The 20881-nt window shown below is 47.5% G+C and overlaps 1 protein-coding gene across 1 annotated transcript in view; it reads right to left on the bottom strand.

The window, feature by feature from the left end:
• The window catches only part of LOC135571201 (scavenger receptor cysteine-rich type 1 protein M130-like), a 105789-nt gene that overhangs the window by 8056 nt on the left and 76852 nt on the right, over positions 1–20881 (bottom strand). The window contains exons 11-13 of the mRNA XM_065016993.1: positions 3011–3202; positions 2750–2819; positions 2537–2607 (exon numbers count right to left, since the gene is read on the bottom strand). Of these exons, the coding sequence (XP_064873065.1) occupies positions 2537–2607; positions 2750–2819; positions 3011–3202 (333 nt within the window). The remainder of the gene's footprint in view (positions 1–2536; positions 2608–2749; positions 2820–3010; positions 3203–20881) is intronic.

Here is a 20881-nt window from a genome sequence, read left to right as displayed (position 1 = left end):
AATCCCTCTCCTCTCCATTTCATTCTGTACTCCAACATCTGCATGGTATTCAAGATAACACACAACATTTCAGCACCAAATTTGTTTTCATCAACCTCAGACTTAAATATCAGTGTTCCAGAACCTCCACCAGGGGAACTAGACTCCTCAAACGGTCCACCACCTTCTCCCAAACTGCCTTCTCAGTCAAACCAATAAAGACATGGAATGGCCTCACCTCAACATGGATCTAGTCCAATCAGACGTGCCTCACCTCAACATGGATCTAGTCCAATCAGATGTGCCTCACCTCAACATGGATCTAGTCCAATCAGACGTGTCTCACCTCAACATGGATCTAGTCCAATCAGATGTGCCTCACCTCAACATGGATCTAGTCCAATCAGACGTGTCTCACCTCAACATGGATCTAGTCAATCAGATGTGTCTCACCTCAACATGGATCTAGTCCAATCAGACGTGTCTCACCTCAACATGGATCTAGTCCAATCAGACGTGTCTCACCTCAGCATGGATCTAGTCCAATCAGATGTGCCTCACCTCAACATGGATCTAGTCCAATCAGACGTGTCTCGCCTCAACATGGATCTAGTCCAATCAGATGTGCCTCACCTCAACATGGATCTAGTCCAATCAGACGTGTCTCACCCCAACATGGATCTAGTCCAATCAGACGTGTCTCACCTCAACATGGATCTAGTCCAATCAGACGTGTCTCACCTCAACATGGATCTAGTCCAATCAGATGTGTTCACACTGATATTGATCTAATAGGCAACAGTGATTTTTTTAATGACACAGAATAAACACTAAAAAGCGCATTACATTTAAATAGCTGTAATAACTTAGCTCTGTACACTATTCTGATTAGATGCTATTTAATGCTGAGTTTGGACACAGGTTTCTATAGGAACACTAAGACACCTGGACCACATATTGAGATGTGCCTTTAGTTAAGTAAATCAGTTGTTACATAAGGTGACAGTTGTAGGTGTCACGACTTCCGCCGAAGTCGGTCCCTGTCCTTGTTCTGGCGGTGAAGAAGGATGGCGGTCTGCGCCCTGCATTGACTATCAAGGTATCAACAAATCACTGTGAGGTACAGCTACCTGCTGCCTCTCATATCCAGTGCGATAGAGTCAATGCACAGGGCTTCTTCACAAAATTGGATCTCAGGAGCGCTTACAACCTGGTGCGTATCCGGGAGGGGACGAGTGGAAGACGTCATTTAGTACCACCTCAGGGCACTATGAGTACCTTGTCATGCCGTGCGGGTTGATGTCTTCCAGGCCTTTGTAGACGAGATTTTCCGGGATTTTCTTTGGTCAGGTAGCCAACAATACTACCGGAGGTTTATCTGGGGCTTTGGTCAGGTAGCCAACTACTACCGGAGGTTTATCTGGGGCTTTGGTCAGGTAGCCAACTACTACCGGAGGTTTATCTGGGGCTTTGGTCAGGTAGCCAACTACTACCGGAGGTTTATCGGGGCTTTGGTCAGGTAGCGACTCCCATTACCTCACTGCTGAAGGGGGACCGGTGCGACTGCAGTGGACGGCTGAGGCGGACAGGGCTTTTGGTCACCTGAGGGCTCTGTTTACCTCGGCTCCCCTGCTGGGATCTGGGTGAGCCGTGCTCTCTCAGCGCTCGGGTCAGCGCCACTAAAGGTCCACCCCTGTGCTTTCTTTTCAAGAAGCTCAGCCAGGCGGAGGAGACGAAACCAAGATGTGGGGACCGGGAGACTGAACCCTCGCCAGGCAAGGTGAAGACTGAACCCTCGCCAGGCAAGGTGGGGGTGAACCCTCGCCAGGCAAGGTGGAGACTGAACCCTCGCCAGGCAAGGTGGAGACTGAACCCTCGCCAGGCAAGGTGGAGACTGAACCCTCGCCAGGCAAGGTGGAGACTGAACCCTCGCCAGGCAAGGTGGAGACTGAACCCTCGCCAGGCAAGGTTGGAGACTGAACCCTCGCCAGGCAAGGTGGAGACTGAACCCTCGCCAGGCAAGGTGGAGACTGAACCCTCGCCAGGCAAGGTGGAGACTGAACCCTCGCCAGGCAAGGTGGAGACTGAACCCTCGCCAGGCAAGGTGGAGACTGAACCCTGCCAGGCAAGGTGGAGACTGAACCCTCGCCAGGCAAGGTGGGCTAAGACAGACACATGTTGGTTTTTACCCTTTTTGTTTTCACTGTCCTACAGACCAGTTTCCCAGAACGCTAAGGCAGACACACTGTCCTACAGACCAGGTTCCCAGAACGCTAAGGCAGACACACTGTCCTACAGACCAGGTTCCCAGAACGCTAAGGCAGACACACTGTCCTACAGACCAGGTTCCCAGAATGCTAAGGCAGACACACTGTCCTACAGACCAGGTTCTGAGAACGCTAAGGCAGACACACTGTCCTACAGACCAGGTTCCCAGAATGCTAAGGCAGACACACTGTCCTACAGACCAGGTTCCCAGAACGCTAAGGCAGACACACTGTCCTACAGACCAGGTTCCCAGAACGCTAAGGCAGACACACTGTCCCGGATGTATGACACAGAGGAGCGGTCCATAGATCACACTCCCAACTTCCAGCCTCTTGCCTGGTGGCACCGGTAGTGTGGGAGCTGGACACGGACATCGAGCGGGCGTTACGTACAGAGCCCACTCCCCTCCACCTGCCCAGAGGGATGTTACAGCCCTTACCCATTCCACAATGACCTTGGTTGCACCTTTCTGTGGACTTCCTCAAGGATCTTCCTCCCTCACGATCCTGGTCATTGTGGATCTGTTCTCTAAGTCCTGCGGTCTCCTTCCTTTGCCCGATCTCCCTACGGCCCTACAGACTGAGGAGGCCATGTTTACACATGTCTTATAGGCACTATGGGGTGCCAGAGGATAGAGTGTCTGATCGAGGTCCCCAGTTCACGTCAAGGGTCTGGAGGGCGTTCATGGAACGTCTGGGGCCTCGGTCAGCCACCTCTGGTTTTCACCTCTGGGTTTTCACCGGTCTGGCTCTCGACCCGAAACCTGCCCCTCCGCCTGCCCTGCCTGGGCCCGCTGGGCCGGGTTCAAAGTCCTGAGGAGACTGAAAGAGGTTTGCTTCAGGTTACAGCTTCCCCCGATTACCGTATTAACCCCTCGTTCCATGTGTCTCTCCTCAGGCCGGTGGTGGCTGGTCCACTCCAGGAGTCTGAGGTGCAGGTGGTTCCTCCACCCCCTCTGGACATGGGGGCACCGGTTTTATGCTTTTCGAGCCATACTGGACTCGGGCGTCGGGCGAAAATCCTTCAGTACCTTGTGGAGTGGGAGGGGTACGGTCCGGAGGAGAGATGCTGGGTGCCGGTGGAGGACGTTTTGGACCCTCCGTTGCTGCGGGAGTTCCACCATCTCCATCCGGATCGCCCTGCGTGTCAAGGGGGGGTACTGTTACAACTTCCACAGAAGTCGGTCCCGCTCCTTGTTCGGGCAGCGACGTCACCGGCCTTCTAGCCTTCGCCACCGGCCTTCTTCCCATCGCCACCGGCCTTCTATCCATCGCCACCGGCCTTCTAGCCATCGCCACCGGCCTTCTAGCCATCGCCACCACCGGCCTTTTGTCTTCTAGCCATCGCCACCGCCTTCTAGCCATCGCCACCAGCCTTCTAGCCATCGCCACCGGCCTTCTAGCCATCGCCACCGGCCTTCTAGCCATCGCTGATCCATTTTCATTTTCCATTTGTTTTGTCTTTGTTTTACACGCCTGGTTCCAATTCCAAATGACATGTTCATTATTTAACCCTCTGTTTTCCCCATGGTTTTGTGCGGGATTGTTTTATGTATGTTTGGTCTGTTACTGTGGGCTCTGTATTTACGACACGTTATTGGAATATTTGAGTAAAGTTACATGTGTTACTCATCTCTACTGTCCTGACTCCTCTGCACCAGCTACACCCAGAACATTACAGTAGGACTGTTAACAAAGTAGCTGAATTGTCAAAGACTGAGGTCACCCAAAGAAAAGTAATTCAGAACTTTCTCTGGTAAAGAATTACAAATCTACCACTTTCATATAAACCCCTCGATACACAGCAGAACATCTACACTGAATCCTTCCACCAAACATCCTGATCTGTTTTAATGAACACTTTTTATGACACTAAAATAACCTTCAACTACAGTATATATGAAGGGATGATTGTCATTGTTACATTATATAGGCTACAGGAAGTTATATTCTTCCATTGTAAATAACAGGTTCTCCCTCCATCTACAATCATCAGATCTGCTTGCAGATGAACAGAATGTCTTGGAAAGCCAGACCTTTAGACCTCATAGCTGTGTAAATTATTGTACCTGCATCCAGTATAGTTGCCTACAAGTTGGGATTTAAATTGATGGACAGCTGTGTAAACATTATTATTTGGTTACCTGTAGTAACAGTAACTTATTTGCTATTTCTTTCAGCTGTAGTTAAAGCTAGCTAACTAGCCACATTTAGCATCACGTAAACTGACCTGGTTACTATCATGGACACTGTGTAAATGGTATGTCCTGCTGTCACCAGTTTTGAGTTGCCTAGCTGTGTAAAAGGAACCTGCATCAGTATAGTTGCCTAGCTGTGTAAAAGGTACCTGCATCAGTATAGTTGCCTAGCTGTGCAAAAGGTACCTGCATCAGTATAGTTTCCTAGCTGTGTAAAAGGTACCTGCATCAGTATAGTTGCCTAGCTGTGTAAAAGGTACCTGCATCAGTATAGTTGCTAGCTGTGTAAAAGGTACCTGCATCAGTATAGTTGTCTAGCTGTGTAAAAGGTACCTGCATCAGTATAGTTGCCTAGCTGTGTAAAAGGTACCTGCATCAGTATAGTTGCCTAGCTGTGTAAAAGGTACCTGCATCAGTATAGTTGCCTAGCTGTGTAAAGGTACCTGCATCAGTATAGTTGCCTAGCTGTGTAAAAGGTACCTGCATCAGTATAGTTGCCTAGCTGTGTAAAAGGTACCTGCATCAGTATAGTTGCCTAGCTGTGTAAAAGGTACCTGCATCAGTATAGTTGCCTAGCTGTGTAAAAGGTACCTGCATCAGTATAGTTGCCTTGCTGTGTAAAAGGTACCTGCATCAGTATAGTTGCCTAGCTGTGTAAAAGGAACCTGCATCAGTATAGTTGCCTAGCTGTGTAAAAGGTACCTGCATCAGTATAGTTACCTAGCTGTGTAAAAGGTACCTACATCAGTATAGTTGCCTAGCTGTGTAAAAGGTACCTGCATCAGTATAGTTACCTAGCTGTGTAAAAGGTACCTGCATCAGTATAGTTGCCTAGCTGTGTAAAAGGTACCTGCATCAGTATAGTTGCCTAGCTGTGTAAAAGGGACCTGCATCAGTATAGTTGCCTAGCTGTGTAAAAGGTACCTGCATCAGTATAGTTGCCTAGCTGTGTAAAAGGGACCTGCATCAGTATAGTTGCCTAGCTGTGTAAAAGGTACCTGCATCAGTATAGTTGCCAGGCTGTGTAAAAGGTACCTGCATCAGTATAGTTGCCTAGCTGTGTAAAAGGTACCTGCATCAGTATAGTTGCCTAGCTGTGTAAAAGGTACCTGCATCAGTATAGTTGCCTAGCTGTGTAAAGGTACCTGCATCAGTATAGTTGCCTAGCTGTGTAAAGGTACCTGCATCAGTATAGTTGCCTAGCTGTGTAAAGGTACCTGCATCAGTATAGTTGCCTAGCTGTGTAAAAGGTACCTGCATCAGTATAGTTGCCTAGCTGTGTAAAAGGTACCTGCATCAGTATAGTTGCCTAGCTGTGTAAAAGGTACCTGCATCAGTATAGTTGCCTAGCTGTGTAAAGGGACCTGCATCAGTATAGTTGCCTAGCTGTGTAAAAGGGACCTGCATCAGTATAGTTGCCTAGCTGTGTAAAAGGTACCTGCATCAGTATAGTTGCCTAGCTGTGTAAAAGGTACCTGCATCAGTATAGTTGCCTAAAAGCTGTGTAAAAGGTACCTGCATCAGTATAGTTGCCTAGCTGTGTAAAAGGTACCTGCATCAGTATAGTTGCCTAGCTGTGTAAAGGTACCTGCATCAGTATAGTTGCCTAGCTGTGTAAAGGGACCTGCATCAGTATAGTTGCCTAGCTGTGTAAAAGGGACCTGCATCAGTATAGTTGCCTAGCTGTGTAAAAGGTACCTGCATCAGTATAGTTGCCTAGCTGTGTAAAAGGAACCTGCATCAGTATAGTTGCCTAGCTGTGTAAAAGGTACCTGCATCAGTATAGTTGCCTAGCTGTGTAAAAGGTACCTGCATCAGTATAGTTGCCTAGCTGTGTAAAATGTACCTGCATCAGTATAGTTGCCTAGCTAAAAAGGTACCTGCATCAAATGTAAATAGATTGCCTAGCTATGTAAATGGGATGTGCAGAAATACAGATAAACCTAGCTGTGTAAAAGATAACCTAATGGTATGTGTAGAAATACAGATAAACCTAGGGTATGGCTAAATGGGGTGTGTAGAAATACAGATAAACCTAGGGTATGGCTAAATGGGGTGTGTCGAATCCCTCCACCAGTTGAAGCTAATTTACTATAAACTCGAAAGTAGTATTTGGAGAACAGCAAAAACTAACAGAAATGCCCCCAGACATTCACTATTTAACTGTACTAGAATGCTTAAAAGGTCGCAAAATGTTTTATATCGGTTATCGGTATGGTTTCTTTTTGGAAAGGAAAATATTGGATATCGGTATCGGCCATAAATGTACTATCGGTGCTTCCCTAATAATAAGGTTGGTAACAAGATGGAAAATCGTTGAGGAAATCTGTTGCAGCTCAAATCGACTACAACATCCACAATGCAATGCTCTCTGTGTGGGCTGGCTGGCTAGCTAAATGTATCTACACACAATAATACCAAAGACAATATCAGCATGTGAAGTAGCTAACTAGCTGTTAAATCACCTAAACAAACTGCACTATCAATTTAGGAGTCTCCAATCTCACCATGTTCAACCTGCAGATCGATGTGTCTCCCAGAGTGGAGTTTAAATCACAACGGCAGATATACTTTTGAGGAGATGGGAAACCTTGACGAACCTACGTCTTTGGCCCACGCGGTGCATTCTGGGCGACTCTGGGACAGGGATCGCTCTCCTTCACGGAGTGAATGGAGTCTACTGGGCACTAGCTCAAAAACCCAACAACGTTGACGATGTTACGTCATTGGCCAACGCGGTGCATTCTGGGCGACGTGAGATGTGAGATAATTAACTTGCTGTCTGTAGTATCGTATAGCTTTGGAATCGTGGCAGAACGTACTTTTGATGAAAACAGAGTTTCTCGACATAAAGTACACTGACTTTGAGAAGGGATTACGTGATGATTGGTTTAGCAACCGCGTGACGCAGCATGACAACGTGAACGTGATTGGTCGACAGTCTGCTGGGTGGGGTGTTATACACGGCACGCAGATCTTTAGAAATGTGAGGATCATTTGAACATTGAAAAACGTTGCCGCCCCTGCTATAATCTACATGAATAATATGGAAATAATTACAGTCACGCAGATCTTTAGAAAAGGATCAATTGTAAATCGCTGCTCTGGCCCCCAATGGTGGAACAAACTCCCTCAATCAATCACCACCTTCCGGAGACACCTGAAACCCCACCTAATACCTGGAAATAATAATCCTTCTCCCCCTCCCCCCTTAAAAGACCTAGATGCACTATTGTAAAGTGGCTGTTCCACTGGATGTCATAAGGTGAAAGCACCAATTTGTAAGTCGCTCTGGATAAGAGCGTCTGCTAATTTAAATGTAAATGTAAATGTCACTCATGAAAAACGTTGTTGACCCCCTGCTATAATGTATATGAAGTCACCCTTGTGGAGCGGTTCGTATAGTGGACTATGACAGTGTCATTGTCTCATGTTCTTCCCACCTACATTGTTGCTCTGCATTCAGAGATGTTCCTAATGATGTCTGCACCCAGATCATGTTGTATTTGCCTGTCTGCATTATTCTCCAGGGAAAGGAAACATTCTGTGAACACTGAAACATTGCATCAACAAGGTGTCTCTGATAATATTGAAACATTGTATAAATGAACGATGCGGCTCGGAGAAACTGAAACATTTAGTATCAACAAGACAACTCTGATAATATTCATATTGCAACATAGTAGTCAACACGGAGGCAGCACGGGCCAGCTGGTCTGTCTGATATTATTGTGTTGAATACGCAGCATCTGGGTGCTCATTACATACTAAAAACAGCCCTACATCCACACTATAGATAAATAACTTAGCAATATTTAATGATGTTATGCAACAATATTGATCTGTTCATCTTTTAATTAAGGAAGATGGACAAGCAACACTGATGGAGTGAGAGGTGGAAATGCATTATACCAGAGGTAGGTAGACTACAGGTAGGGATTAGGATGCAGACAGAGGTAGGTAGACTACAGGTAGGGATTAGGATGCAGACAGAGCAACACTGATGGAGTGAGAGGTGGAAATGCATTATATCAGAGGTAGGTAGACTACAGGTAGGGATTAGGATGCAGACAGAGGTAGGTAGACTACAGGTAGGGATTAGGATGCAGACAGAGAAACACTGATGGAGTGAGAGGTAGAAATGCATTATACCAGAGGTAGGTAGACTACAGGTAGGGATTAGGATGCAGACAGAGGTAGGTAGACTACAGGTAGGGATTAGGATGCAGACAGAGCAACACTGATGGAGTGAGAGGTGGAAATGCATTATACCAGAGGTAGGTAGACTACAGGTAGGGATTAGGATGCAGACAGAGGTAGGTAGACTACAGGTAGGGTTTAGGATGCAGACAGAGCAACACTGATGGAGTGAGAGGTGGAAATGCATTATACCAGAGGTAGGTAGACTACAGGTAGGGATTAGGATGCAGACAGAGGTAGGTAGACTACAGGTAGGGATTAGGATGCAGACAGAGCAACACTGATGGAGTGAGAGGTGGAAATGCATTATACCAGAGGTAGGTAGACTACAGGTAGGGATTAGGATGCAGACAGAGGTAGGTAGACTACAGGTAGGGATTAGGATGCAGACAGAGCAACACTGATGGAGTGAGAGGTGGAAATGCATTATACCAGAGGTAGGTAGACTACAGGTAGGGATTAGGATGCAGACAGAGGTAGGTAGTCTACAGGTAGGGATTAGGATGCAGACAGAGCAACACTGATGGAGTGAGAGGTGGAAATGCATTATACCAGAGGTAGGTAGACTACAGGTAGGGATTAGGATGCAGACAGAGGTAGGTAGACTACAGGTAGGGATTAGGATGCAGACAGAGCAACACTGATGGAGTGAGAGGTGGAAATGCATTATACCAGAGGTAGGTAGACTACAGGTAGGGATTAGGATGCAGACAGAGGTAGGTAGACTACAGGTAGGGATTAGGATGCAGACAGAGGTAGGTAGACTACAGGTAGGGATTAGGATGCAGACAGAGCAACACTGATGGAGTGAGAGGTAGAAATGCATTATACAGAGGTAGGTAGACTACAGGTAGGGATTAGGATGCAGACAGAGGTAGGTAGACTAGGGATTAGGATGCAGACAGAGGTAGGTAGACTACAGGTAGGGATGAGGATGCAGGCCCATAGAAATAATGTTATTTTCGGCTCCCTACAGAAGGGTTTATCAAACCGCTGATACAGTACTGGACTACTAGGGGGGAAATGTTTTTCCAAAAAGTAAAAGATTCAATTTAAATGTTTGTATTCTTGTATTTTTTGGGGGTCACTGCAGCACCCTCATCACGCCTGCTTCCCTTGGCCTGTCCCCTCCCCTCCTCTCTCTCTCCTCTGTCCCCTCCCCTCCTCTCTCTCTCCACTACTCTCTCCTCTGTCCCCTCCCCTCCTCTCTCTCCCACTACTCTCTCCTCTGTCCCCTCCCCTCCTCTCTCTCTCCACTACTCTCTCCTCTGCCCCCTCCTCTCTCTCTCCACTTCTCTCTCCTCTGTCCCCTCCCCTCCTCTCTCTCTCCACTACTCTCTCCTCTGTCCCCTCCCCTCCTCTCTCTCTCCACTACTCTCTCCTCTGTCCCCTCCCCTCCTCTCTCTCTGTCTCTCCTCTGCCCCCCTCCTCTCTCTCTCCACTTCTCTCTCCTCTGTCCCCTCCCCTCCTCTCTCTCTCCACTACTCTCTCCTCTGTCCCCTCCCCTCCTCTCTCTCTCCACTACTCTCTCCTCCCCTCCCCTCCTCTCTCTCTCCACTACTCCTCTGTCCCCTCCCCTCCTCTCTCTCTCTCCACTCTCTCTCCTCTGTCTCCTCCCCTCCTCTCTCTCTCCACTACTCTCTCTTCTGTCCCCTCCCCTCCTCTCTCTCTCCCCTGTCCCCTCCCCTCCTCTCTCTCTCCACTACCCCCTCCTTTCTCTCTCTCGTTCTCTCTCTCTTCCTGACATATAGCATCAGGCCTGTTGAGTTTGACTCAGGTCACATCTATGACGTGACAAACCTTTAAGCAGATAAGATCAGTTAAACCCACATAACAACAGGAAACACTGACATTAGAAAAACTCCACAGGAAACTGCTGGCAGAGCAGCAAAGTTACACATATAGTCTGTGCTATAATATCACCTCTAACTTTCTACTGCTTCAGTTCACCTCTTATAAGGGTTTACTGGACAACTTGAATAAGGTCTGGATGTCTTATATTGAAAACAGTACAACAAAAGGAGTCTGTATTGAAAAGATGCCCACTTCCTGTTTTCAATAGCTGCTGGGTTGTTCAGTCCTGCCCTGGGGGTCTGCTGTCCTGTGTGTTGTCACTCTGGCCTTGACCTAATACACCTGAAACCAATAGTGAATGTTTCACTAAGACCCTAAAGCTGAGTGGGATGTGTTGGGTTGGGGCTCTGCAGGGCAGTGGACACATAGGGACAGAACAGGGAGACCCAGATATACTGTGTGGATGTTAAAGAGCTCTACAGTTCTACTAGGTCATATGAGATGAATTATATGGAGGATGTAATGTAGTGTATATTGTGTGGATGTTAAACAGCTCTACAGGACTACTAGGTCATATGAGATGAATTGTGCTGTTTCTGTGTTAATGTATGTGCAGGTGTTTCCAAACCTTTCCCTTGGGATGAAAACAAACAAAAGGTAGGAATGAAATTGTGTTGGAGAGAGTTGAGTTATGTACTAGACTGGTGGGGGTCAGGGAGAGAGTTGAGTTATGTACTAGACTGGTGGGGTCAGGAAGAGAGTTGAGTTATGTACTAGACTGGTGGGGGTCAGGTAGAGAGTTGAGTTATGTACTAGACTGGTGGGGGTCAGGGAGAGAGTTGAGTTATGTACTAGACTGGTGGGGGTCAGGGAGAGAGTTGAGTTATGTACTAGACTGGTGGGGGTCAGGGAGAGAGTTGAGTTATGTACTAGACTGCTGGGGGTCAGGGAGAGAGTTGCATAAACATTCTGGTGGGGTCAGGGAGAGAGTTGAGTTATGTAATAGACTGGTGGGGGTCAGAAGTTAGACCAATATCTGGTTGGGGTCAGGGAGAGAGTTGATTAATACTATCTGCATTAACATTCTTAGAGTACAAAAAAAAGGCATCCAAATAATGTATCAGAATTAGACCCATATCCATCACTAATTAATATCCATCACTAATTAATATCCATCACTAATTCATATCCATCACTAATTAATACCATCACTAATTAATATCCATTACTAATTAATATCTATCATTAATTAATATCCATCACTAATTAATATCCATCAATAATTAACATCCATCACTAATTAATATCCATCACTAATTAATACCATCACTAATTAATACCCATCACTAATTAATATCCAGAAACAAGTCTTCAATGTCTATAACCACATAAAAACAAGAGACCAGCACTGAAATACCAAGAGATGAACATAGAGAAAAGTCCCTTCATCCAGCTGGTCCTGAAGCTTAGTTCACAAACCACTACTAACCCAACAAAGCCTCAGGACAGAACTCAGACAGTCTGGTCCAAACAAATTATAACCAAACATACATAAACGATGGCAAACTATCTGACCACCGTGACTGAGAAAAAACGGAGAAAAAAATGGGCAATGTACAGACTCAGTGAGCATAGCCTTGCTATTGAGAGAGGTAGGCAGAGAGAAGACAGGCTATGTGCCCACTGCCCACAAAATGAGTTGGATACTGAGCTGTTCTTCCTAACCTCCTGACAAATGTACAACGATATAAGAGACACATATTTCCCTCAGATTACAAAGACCCCAAAATAATTTGAAAACAAATATAATATTGTTATCTGTTAGGTAAAATACCACAGTGTGTAATCATGTCAGCAGAATGTGTGACCTGTTGTGATGAGAACAGGGTAACCAGTGGAGAACAAACACCACAGTAAATAAAACCTAGGACTAGATTTATCACTTTAGTTCATTTCCCTTGACATTTGTACTTCTACTTCTTGTACACACAGCTCACGCTCTCCTACACACACCAGCTGACTGAGAGGACCTTAGTGGAGCCAGCTGGTTAGTGGAGCCAGCTGGTTGAGCAGGCCCTAGTGGAGCAGGCTGGTTGAGAGGGCCCTGGAGCAGGCTGGTTGAGAGGGCCCAGTGAGAGGGACCTAGTTGAGCCAGTTGGCTGAGAGGGAAAGGGCCTAGTGGAGCCAGGCTGGTTGAGAGGGCCCTAGTGGAGCCAGATGGTTGAAAGGGCCCTAGTGGAGCCAGCTGGCTGAGAGGGACCTAGTTGAGCCGACTGGTTTAGAGGGCCAGTGGAGCTGGTTGAAAGGGCCCTAGTGGAGCCAGCTGGTTGAGAGGGCCCTAGTGGAGCCAGCTGGCTGAGAGGGCCCTAGTGGAGCCAGTTGGCTGAGAGGGACCTAGTTGAGCCGACTGGTTTAGAGGGCCCTAGTGGAGCCAGATGGTTGAAAGGGCCCTAGTGGAGCCAGCTGGTTGAGAGGGCCCTAGTGGAGCCAGCTGGCTGAGAGGGCCCTGGTCCGGATGACTGAGAGGGCCTTGGTGGAGCCGGCTGGTTGAGAGGGCCTTAGTTGAGCCGGCTGACTGAGAGGGCCCTTAGTGGAGCCAGTTGGATGAGAGGGCAATAGTGGAGCCAGATGGTTGAGAGGGCCCTAGGGCCCTAGTGGAGCCAGGCTGGTTGAGCCAGGGCCCTAGTGGAGCCAGTTGGGGTCCTTATGAGCCAGCTGGTTGAGAGGGCCCTAGTGGAGTCGACTGGTTTAGAGGGCCTAGTGGAGCCAGCAGGCTGAGAGTGCCTTAGTGGAGCCGGCTGGCTGAGAGGGCCCTAGTGGAGCCGGCTGGCTGAGAGGGCCCTAGTGGAGCCAGCTGGCTAAGAGGGCCCTTGTGGATCCAGCTGGTTGAGAGGGCCCTATAGGAGCCAGCTGGTTGAGAGGGCCCGAGTGGAGCCAGCTGGTTGAGAGGCCCGACAGGGCCAGCTGATGAGAGCCCGAGCTGGTTGAGAGGGCCCTAGTGGAGCCAGTGGTTGAGAGGGCAGGTTGAGAGGGCCCTGTGGAGCCGGCTGGCTGAGAGGGCCCTAGTGGAGCCAGGCTGGCTGAGAGGGCACTAGTGGATCAGGCTGGCTGAGAGGGCCCTAGTGGAGCCAGCTGGTTGAGATGGCCCTATTGGAGCTGGCTGGTTGAGAGGGCCTAGTGGAGCCGGCTGACTGAGAGGGCCTTGTGGAGCGGCTGGTTGAGAGGGCCTTAGTGGAGCCGGCTGACTGAGAGGGCCCTAGTGGAGCCAGCTGGTTGAGAGGGCCCGAGGAGCCAGCTGGTTGAAAGGGCCCTAGTGGAGCCAGCTGGTTCAGAGGGCCCTAGTGGAGCCAGTGGCTGAGAGGGCCCTTGTAATGTTTCCAGCTGGTTGAGAGGTCCCTATGGAGCCAGCTGGTTGAGAGGGCCTAGTGGAGCCAGCTTGGTAAGAGGGCCCGATAGGAGCCAGCTGGTTGAGAGGGCCTGGGCCGGCTGGCTGAGAGGGCCCTAGTGGAGCCATCTGGCTGGAGGTTCTTAGAGGGCCAGTTGTTTGAGAGGGCCCTAGGAGCTGGCTTGTTGAGAGGGCCTTAGTGGAGCCGGCTGACTGAGAGGGCCTTAGTGGAGCCAGCTGGTTGAGAGGGCCTTAGTGGAGCCGGCTGGCTGAGAGGGCCCTAGTGGAGCCAGCTGGTTGAGAGGGCCCTAGTGGAACCTGGTTGAGAGGGCCCTAGTGGAGCCAGCTGGTTGAGAGGGCCCTAGTGGAGCCAGCTGGCTGAGAGGGCCCTAGTGGAGCCGGCTGGCTGAGAGGGCCCTGTGGAGCCAGCTGGCTGAGAGGGCCCTAGTGGAGCCGGCTGGCTGAGAGGGCCCTAGTGGAGCCAGCTGGCTGAGAGGGCACTAGTGGAGCCGGCTGGCTGAGAGGGCCCTAGTGGAACCAGCTGGAGCCAGCTGGTTGAGAGGGCTATAGGAGCCTGCTGGTTGAGAGGGCCCGATAGGAGCTGGCTGGCTGAGAGGGCCCTAGTGGAGCCGTCTGACTGAGAGGGCCCTGGAGCCAGCTGTTTGAGAGGGCCCTATTGGAGCTGGCTTGTTGAGAGGGCCTTAGTGGAACCGGCTGACTGAGAAGGTCTAAGTGTTGCCCTTCCTTGACACTTTCTCTCTCCTCCACAAATATCCCTCCCCTTCTCTCTCCTCTCCCTTTCTCTCTCATTCTCTCTCCTCCACAAATCTCTCTCCTCTCCACCTCTCCACCCTCCCCTTCTCTCTCCACTCCCCTTTTCTCTCCCCTACCCTCCTCTGTCCCCTCCCCTCCTCTGTCCCCTCCACTTCTGTCTCCTCTGCTCACCCCATTCCTCCCCTCTCCTCTCTCTCACGCTGCTCATCTCGTTCTCTCTCTCGTTCTCTCTCTCTCTCATAGTGTTGGACCTGTTGATCTTGACTCAGCTCATAGACCTCTAGCATCTACACCACTCCCTTCTCCTACTCTAACATAACACCAATCTAATATATAATACATAATATATACTCTCATTCATTTACATTAAGACAGATCAATCAATCATTGACACACTGAATATACAACAGTCAGATGCAGGACACCATCACAACTTAACTGACATTAGTGCCTGTCCCCAGATGGACAGTTAGACTACAGTAAAGTACATTTACAGGTGATCACATCATTGTCCTGCTTTGAGACACATTTTTACTGTCTGCTTCCAGTTGTATGTTATTTTACTAACCCTGCAAATTATAATATATCTTACAATATAAAAACATATCTCAGTAACTGTCACACGTGTATATCAGTATAACAGCATCTTACCTCTGCTCCACAACAGGGTCATCAGTACCACTGCAGGTATCATATCTGTCTCTAACTGGGGCTCCACTGAGCGAAACAAGTCTACTGTCATGAAGAGAGGACTGAAGAGTGAGAAATACTGCTAGGCTATATGACTTCTATCTCATTACTTCCTTACTTATATGACGTGACAAACCTTTAAGCAGATAAGATCAGTTAAACCCACCTACATGTCATACTGACATTAGAAAAACTCCACAGGAAACTGCTGGCAGAGCAGCAAAGTTACACATAGTGTCCTATAATATCACCTCTAACTTTCTACTGCTTGAGTTCACCTCTTATAGAATATTGGCTAAATGTTCCACTAAGGCCCAAGAGAGGAACAGGTTACTGGTTCTGATGACATCACTGGTGAGAAGTCAGTGATACAAATATAGTCAGTTGGTTAATATGTCAGTCTCTCTCTCCCTCCTCCCTCGTCTCCTTCTACCAACCCAGTCTGTCAATAAGTCCTATCTCTCTCATCGCTCTCTCCCTCCTCCCTTGTCTCATTCTACCAACCCAGTCTGTCAATAAGTCCTATCTCTCTCATCGCTCTCTCCCTCCTCCCTTGTCTCCTTCTACCAACCCAGTCTGTCAATAAGTCCTATCTCTCTCATCGCTCTCTCCCTCCTCCCTTGTCTCCTTCTACCAACCCAGTCTGTCAATAAGTCCTATCTCTCTCATCGCTCTCTCCCTCCTCCCTTGTCTCATTCTACCAACCCAGTCTGTCAATAAGTCCTATCTCTCTCATCGCTCTCTCCCCTCTCTCTCCCTCCTCCCCTGTCTCCTTCTACCAACCCAGTCTGTCAGTGAGTGAGTGTCACGTTTGTTGTATACATAATGAGCGGACCAAGGTGCAGCGTGAGTAGAGTTCCACATATTTATTAAAGTGAATTTTCAAAAAACAACACAGAATAAACAAACGTGAATTTCGTAGCGCACAGAGCACTAAACCAAAACGGAACAATATCCCACAAACACAGGTGGGAAAAGGACCACACTAAGTATCATCCCCAATTAGAAGCAACGATCATCAGCTGCCTCCAATTGGGAACCATACTCACACCAACATAGAAATTCAAGACTTAGAACATCCCCCAAGTCACGCCCTGACTTATTGCACCATCGAGAACTCCGGGGTTCTCTATGGTCAGGGCGTGACAGTAAGTCCTATCTCTCGCCCTCTTATCTCTCTCTCACTCCCAGTTCCCAGACATTTCAGTTCCCAGACATTTCAGTTCCCAGACATGCCCTAGCCCTCACCCTCCTATCCAACAGGTCCCAGACGTGCCCTAGCCTTCACCCTCCGATCCAACAGGTCCCAGACGTGCCCTAGCCCTCACCCTCCTATCCAACAGGTCCCAGACGTGCCCTAGCCCTCACCCTCCGATCCAACAGGTCCCAGACGTGCTCAATGGGATTGAGATCCGGGCTCTTCGTTGGCCATGGCAGAACACTGATATTCCTGACTTGCAGGAAATCACGCACAGAACGAGCAGTATGTCCGGTGGCATTGTCATGCTGGAGTGTCATGTCAGGATGAGCCTGCAGGAAGGGTACCACATGAGAGAGGAGGATGGCTTCCCTGTAACGCACAACATTGAGATTGCCTGCAATGACAACAAGCTCAGTCCGATGCTGCTGTGACACACCACCCCAGACCATGTCGGACCCTCCACCTGCAAATCGATCCCCTCCAGAGTACAGGCCTCGGTGTAAACGCTCATTGCTTCCTCACCTCTAGTGAGACAAAACCGTGACTCATCGGTGAAGAGCACTTTTGCCAGTCCTGTCTGGTCCAGCGACGGTGGGTTTGTGCCCATAGGCGACGTTGTTGCCGGTGATGTCTGGTGAGGACCTGCGTTACAACAGGCCTACAAGCCCTCAGTCCAGCCTCTCTCAGCCTATTGTGGACAGTCTGAGCACTGATGGAGGGATTGTGCATTCCTGGTGTATATCGGCCAGTTGCTGTTGCCATCCTGTACCTGTCCCGTAGGTGTGATGTTTGGATGTACCGATCCTGTGCAGATGTTGTTACACGTGGTCTGCCACTGTGAGGATGATCAGCTGCCAATCCTGTCTCCCTGTAGAGCTGTCTTAGGCGTCTCACAGTACGGACATTGCAATTTATTGCCCTGGCCACATCTGTAGTTGTCATGCCTCCATGCAGTATGCCTAAGGCATGTTCAGGAAGATGAGCAGGGACCCTGGGCATCTTTCTTTTGGTGTTTTTCAGAGTCAGTAGAAAGGCCTCTTTAGTGTCCTAAGTTTTCATAACAGTGACCTTAATTGCCTACCGTCTGTAAGCTGTTAGTGTCTTAACGACCGTTCCTCAGGTGCATGTTCATTAATTGTTTATGGTTCACTGAACAAGCATGAAAAACAGTGTTAAACCCTTTACAATGAAGATCTGTGTAGTTATTTGGATTTTTACTGTTACGGTTTTCTTCCGTCGAAGGAGAGGAGGACCAAAATGCAGCGTGGTTATCTTCATACATCTTTAATAAAGATAATGACGAACAATACAAAAACCACTAAACGTAACGTAAAAATCGAAACAGCCCTATCTGGTGCAAACAAACACAGAGACAGGAACAATCACCCACGAAACACTCAAAGAATATGGCTGCCTAAATATGGTTCCCAATCAGAGACAACGATAAACACCTGCCTCTGATTGAGAACCACTCTAGGCAACCATAGACTTACCTAGACAACTCTACTATACCACAATCCCATAACCTACAAAAACCCCAAGACAAAACACACCACATAAATAACCCATGTCACACCCTGGCCTGACCAAAATAATAAAGAAAAACACAAAATACTAAGACCAGGGCGTGACATTTACAAATTATCTTTGAAAGACAGGGTCCTGAAAAAGGGACATTTCTTTTTTTGCTGAGTTTCTCTCATCTCTCTTCCTCCTCCCTTGTCTCCTTCTCTCAACCCAGCGTGTCAGTAAGTCCTCTCTCTCTCTCTCTCCCTCCCCCTCCCCCTCCTGAGAAATATTGCTAGGCTATATGACTTCTATCTCATCTCTTCCTTACTTACATGATGTGACAAAACTTTAAGCAGATAAGATCAGTTAAACACACCCACCTACAGGAAAGACTGACATTTGAAAAACTCCACAGGAAACTGCTGACAGAGCAGCGGAGTTACACATAGTGTGTCCTATAATATCACCTCTAACTTTCTACTGCTTGAGTTCACCTCTTATAGAATATTGGCTTAATGTTCCAGCACCTAAATATAAACAGTACCAGCACCCAAAATGAGTACTGATGAGGTTTCATGTTAGAGCAGGAGAAGGGGGGATGTGGTGTAGAAGCTAGAGGTCTGTTACCCAAGTCAACTCAACAGGCCTGATGCTATATGTCAGGGTCAGGCTGGGCTGGGCCAAGAGAGGAAAAGGTTACTGGCTATGATGACATCACTGGTGAGAAGTCAGTGATGAAAATATATTCAGCTGATTTAAATGTCAGTCTTTCTCTCCCTCCTCCTCCTGTCTCCTTCTACCAACCCAGTCTGTCAATAAGTCCTCTCTCTCTCTCTCTCTCATCTCTCCCTCCTCCTGTCTCCTTCTACCAACCCAGTCTGTCAGTAAGAACTAAACTCAGCAAAAAAAGAAACGTCCTCTCACTGTCAACTGCCTTTATTTTCAGCAAACTTAACATGCGTAAATATTTGTTTGAACATAACAAGATTCAACAACTAAGACATACCTGAACAAGTTCCACAGACATGTGACTAACAGAAATGTAATATGTGTCCCTGAACAAAGGGGGGAGGGGGTCAAAATCAAAAGTAACAGGCAGTATCAGGTGTGGCCACCAGCTGCATTATGTACTGCAGTGCATTTCCTCATGGACTGCACCAGATTTACCAGTTATTGCTGTGGTGCTAGAATGGAGAGGAGATCAGTAAACGACAGAACGTATGGTGCTAGAATGGAGAGGAGATCAGTAAACAACAGAACGTATGGTGCTAGAATGGAGAGGAGATCAGTAAACAACAGAACGTATGGTGCTAGAATGGAGAGGAGATCAGTAAACAACATATTTCGATTCTCTTCACTAGACAGCACATTTGACTCATGTTGGTTCCATGTAGAACCCTCTGTTAAATGGAACCCCAAAGGGTTCTACCTGGAACTAAAAGGGTTCTTCAAAGGGTTCTCCTATGGGGACAGTGGAAGAATCCTTCTAGGTTCTAGATAGCACCTTTTATTTAAGAGTGTAAGCCTATATTCAAATCCCCGAGCTGACAAGGTAAACATCTGTTGTTCTGCCCCTGAACAAGGCAGTTAACCCACTGTTCCTAGACCGTCATTGAAAATGAGAATTTATTCTTAACTGACTTGTTAAATAAAGGTTAAAACATAAATAAAACAACTAGACAGTTACAGTACATTTGACATTAAAGTCAAATCCTAATTGTATATGTACTTATCTATATAGACACACTTCCCAGGTTTGATAGAAAAAAACTTGCTACAAAGACTATTTTCCGGACTGTCTCTCCTGATGGCCTCTAACAGCAGAATAAAATAAGTGGGATATTTAAACAGCACTGAAACAGAGTAGGTTGCTAGTTGACGATGTGTTGTAAATTGTTTCAATGCTGCCGTCTACAGATCTTCTAATGTATTGTAATACCACATGTACCAATACAGTAGAATAGACAGTGACACTGTGTAATGATACAATGACCCTCCATCCATGTTCTGCTGCTGTTGTGCAACATTGTGACGCCACTGACATGTTTACAGGTTGCCATGCCGACGAAAGAGAAGGTGTTTTCATTCTGTAACAAGGCCTTCACTTCAGTCTGGATGGCTGGTTGACTGCAGACAGGTTACACAGTATCAGTGGAGGTGTTAGGCTGTTTCTGCTCTCCTCCCAACTACTAATGGAATTGTCCTGCCAATGCAACGTATGAAAATGTATCCAGTCACTACTGTAAGTCTCTCTGGATAAGAGCGACTGCTAAATGACTCACATGTTCAATGTAATGTTCAGTTTGACAATATCAATGGAATAAACCAAAGCAGAGCCATGTATTTAGATATGAACAGATTTCTCGATTGAGGATCATGTCAGTTTTTAGCTACGTTATTAGCTGTTTTGCTCACCAAAGGCGTAACAAAGTGAAACTGTTGATGTCAAAGCCTCAGTTCCGGGAGAGTAGTGGGTGAAACCATTCACCTCAGGAAAAGGGGTGATATAAATAAAGTTTCCTGTCATTATGTGTTACTGAATTCATTAAGATATTTGCTGCCATTGTAGTAATGTTGGTAATACGAGAGATCTTCGGACCTACCATTTTTGTATAATTTTCTTTGAAAGAACAACTAGTAGGTTTTGAGTGCTTCTCCCCTATTTGGGAAGTTGGTCTGCCCGCTCCTCAGTCTGACAGATATTCTGAGAGCAGGTTCGAGTCCTCTTCCTCTGTACATAAAACTGTTTCAAACTGTATAACACAATAGTGGTTTTGGAAAACTGGTTCATATATCCTAAAGTCAATAGCGAATGTGGCTCTGTAGATATTTATTTAGCCGTTCATGAATTGAAGACCTATTTCAGCCAGTTAACCAAGTTGTT

Source organism: Oncorhynchus nerka, unplaced genomic scaffold, assembly GCF_034236695.1.
Source record: "Oncorhynchus nerka isolate Pitt River unplaced genomic scaffold, Oner_Uvic_2.0 unplaced_scaffold_696, whole genome shotgun sequence".
Taxonomy (NCBI): domain Eukaryota; kingdom Metazoa; phylum Chordata; class Actinopteri; order Salmoniformes; family Salmonidae; genus Oncorhynchus; species Oncorhynchus nerka.
The sequence above is the reverse complement of the archived record's forward strand: the minus strand, read 5'-3'. Positions and strand labels throughout refer to the sequence as shown.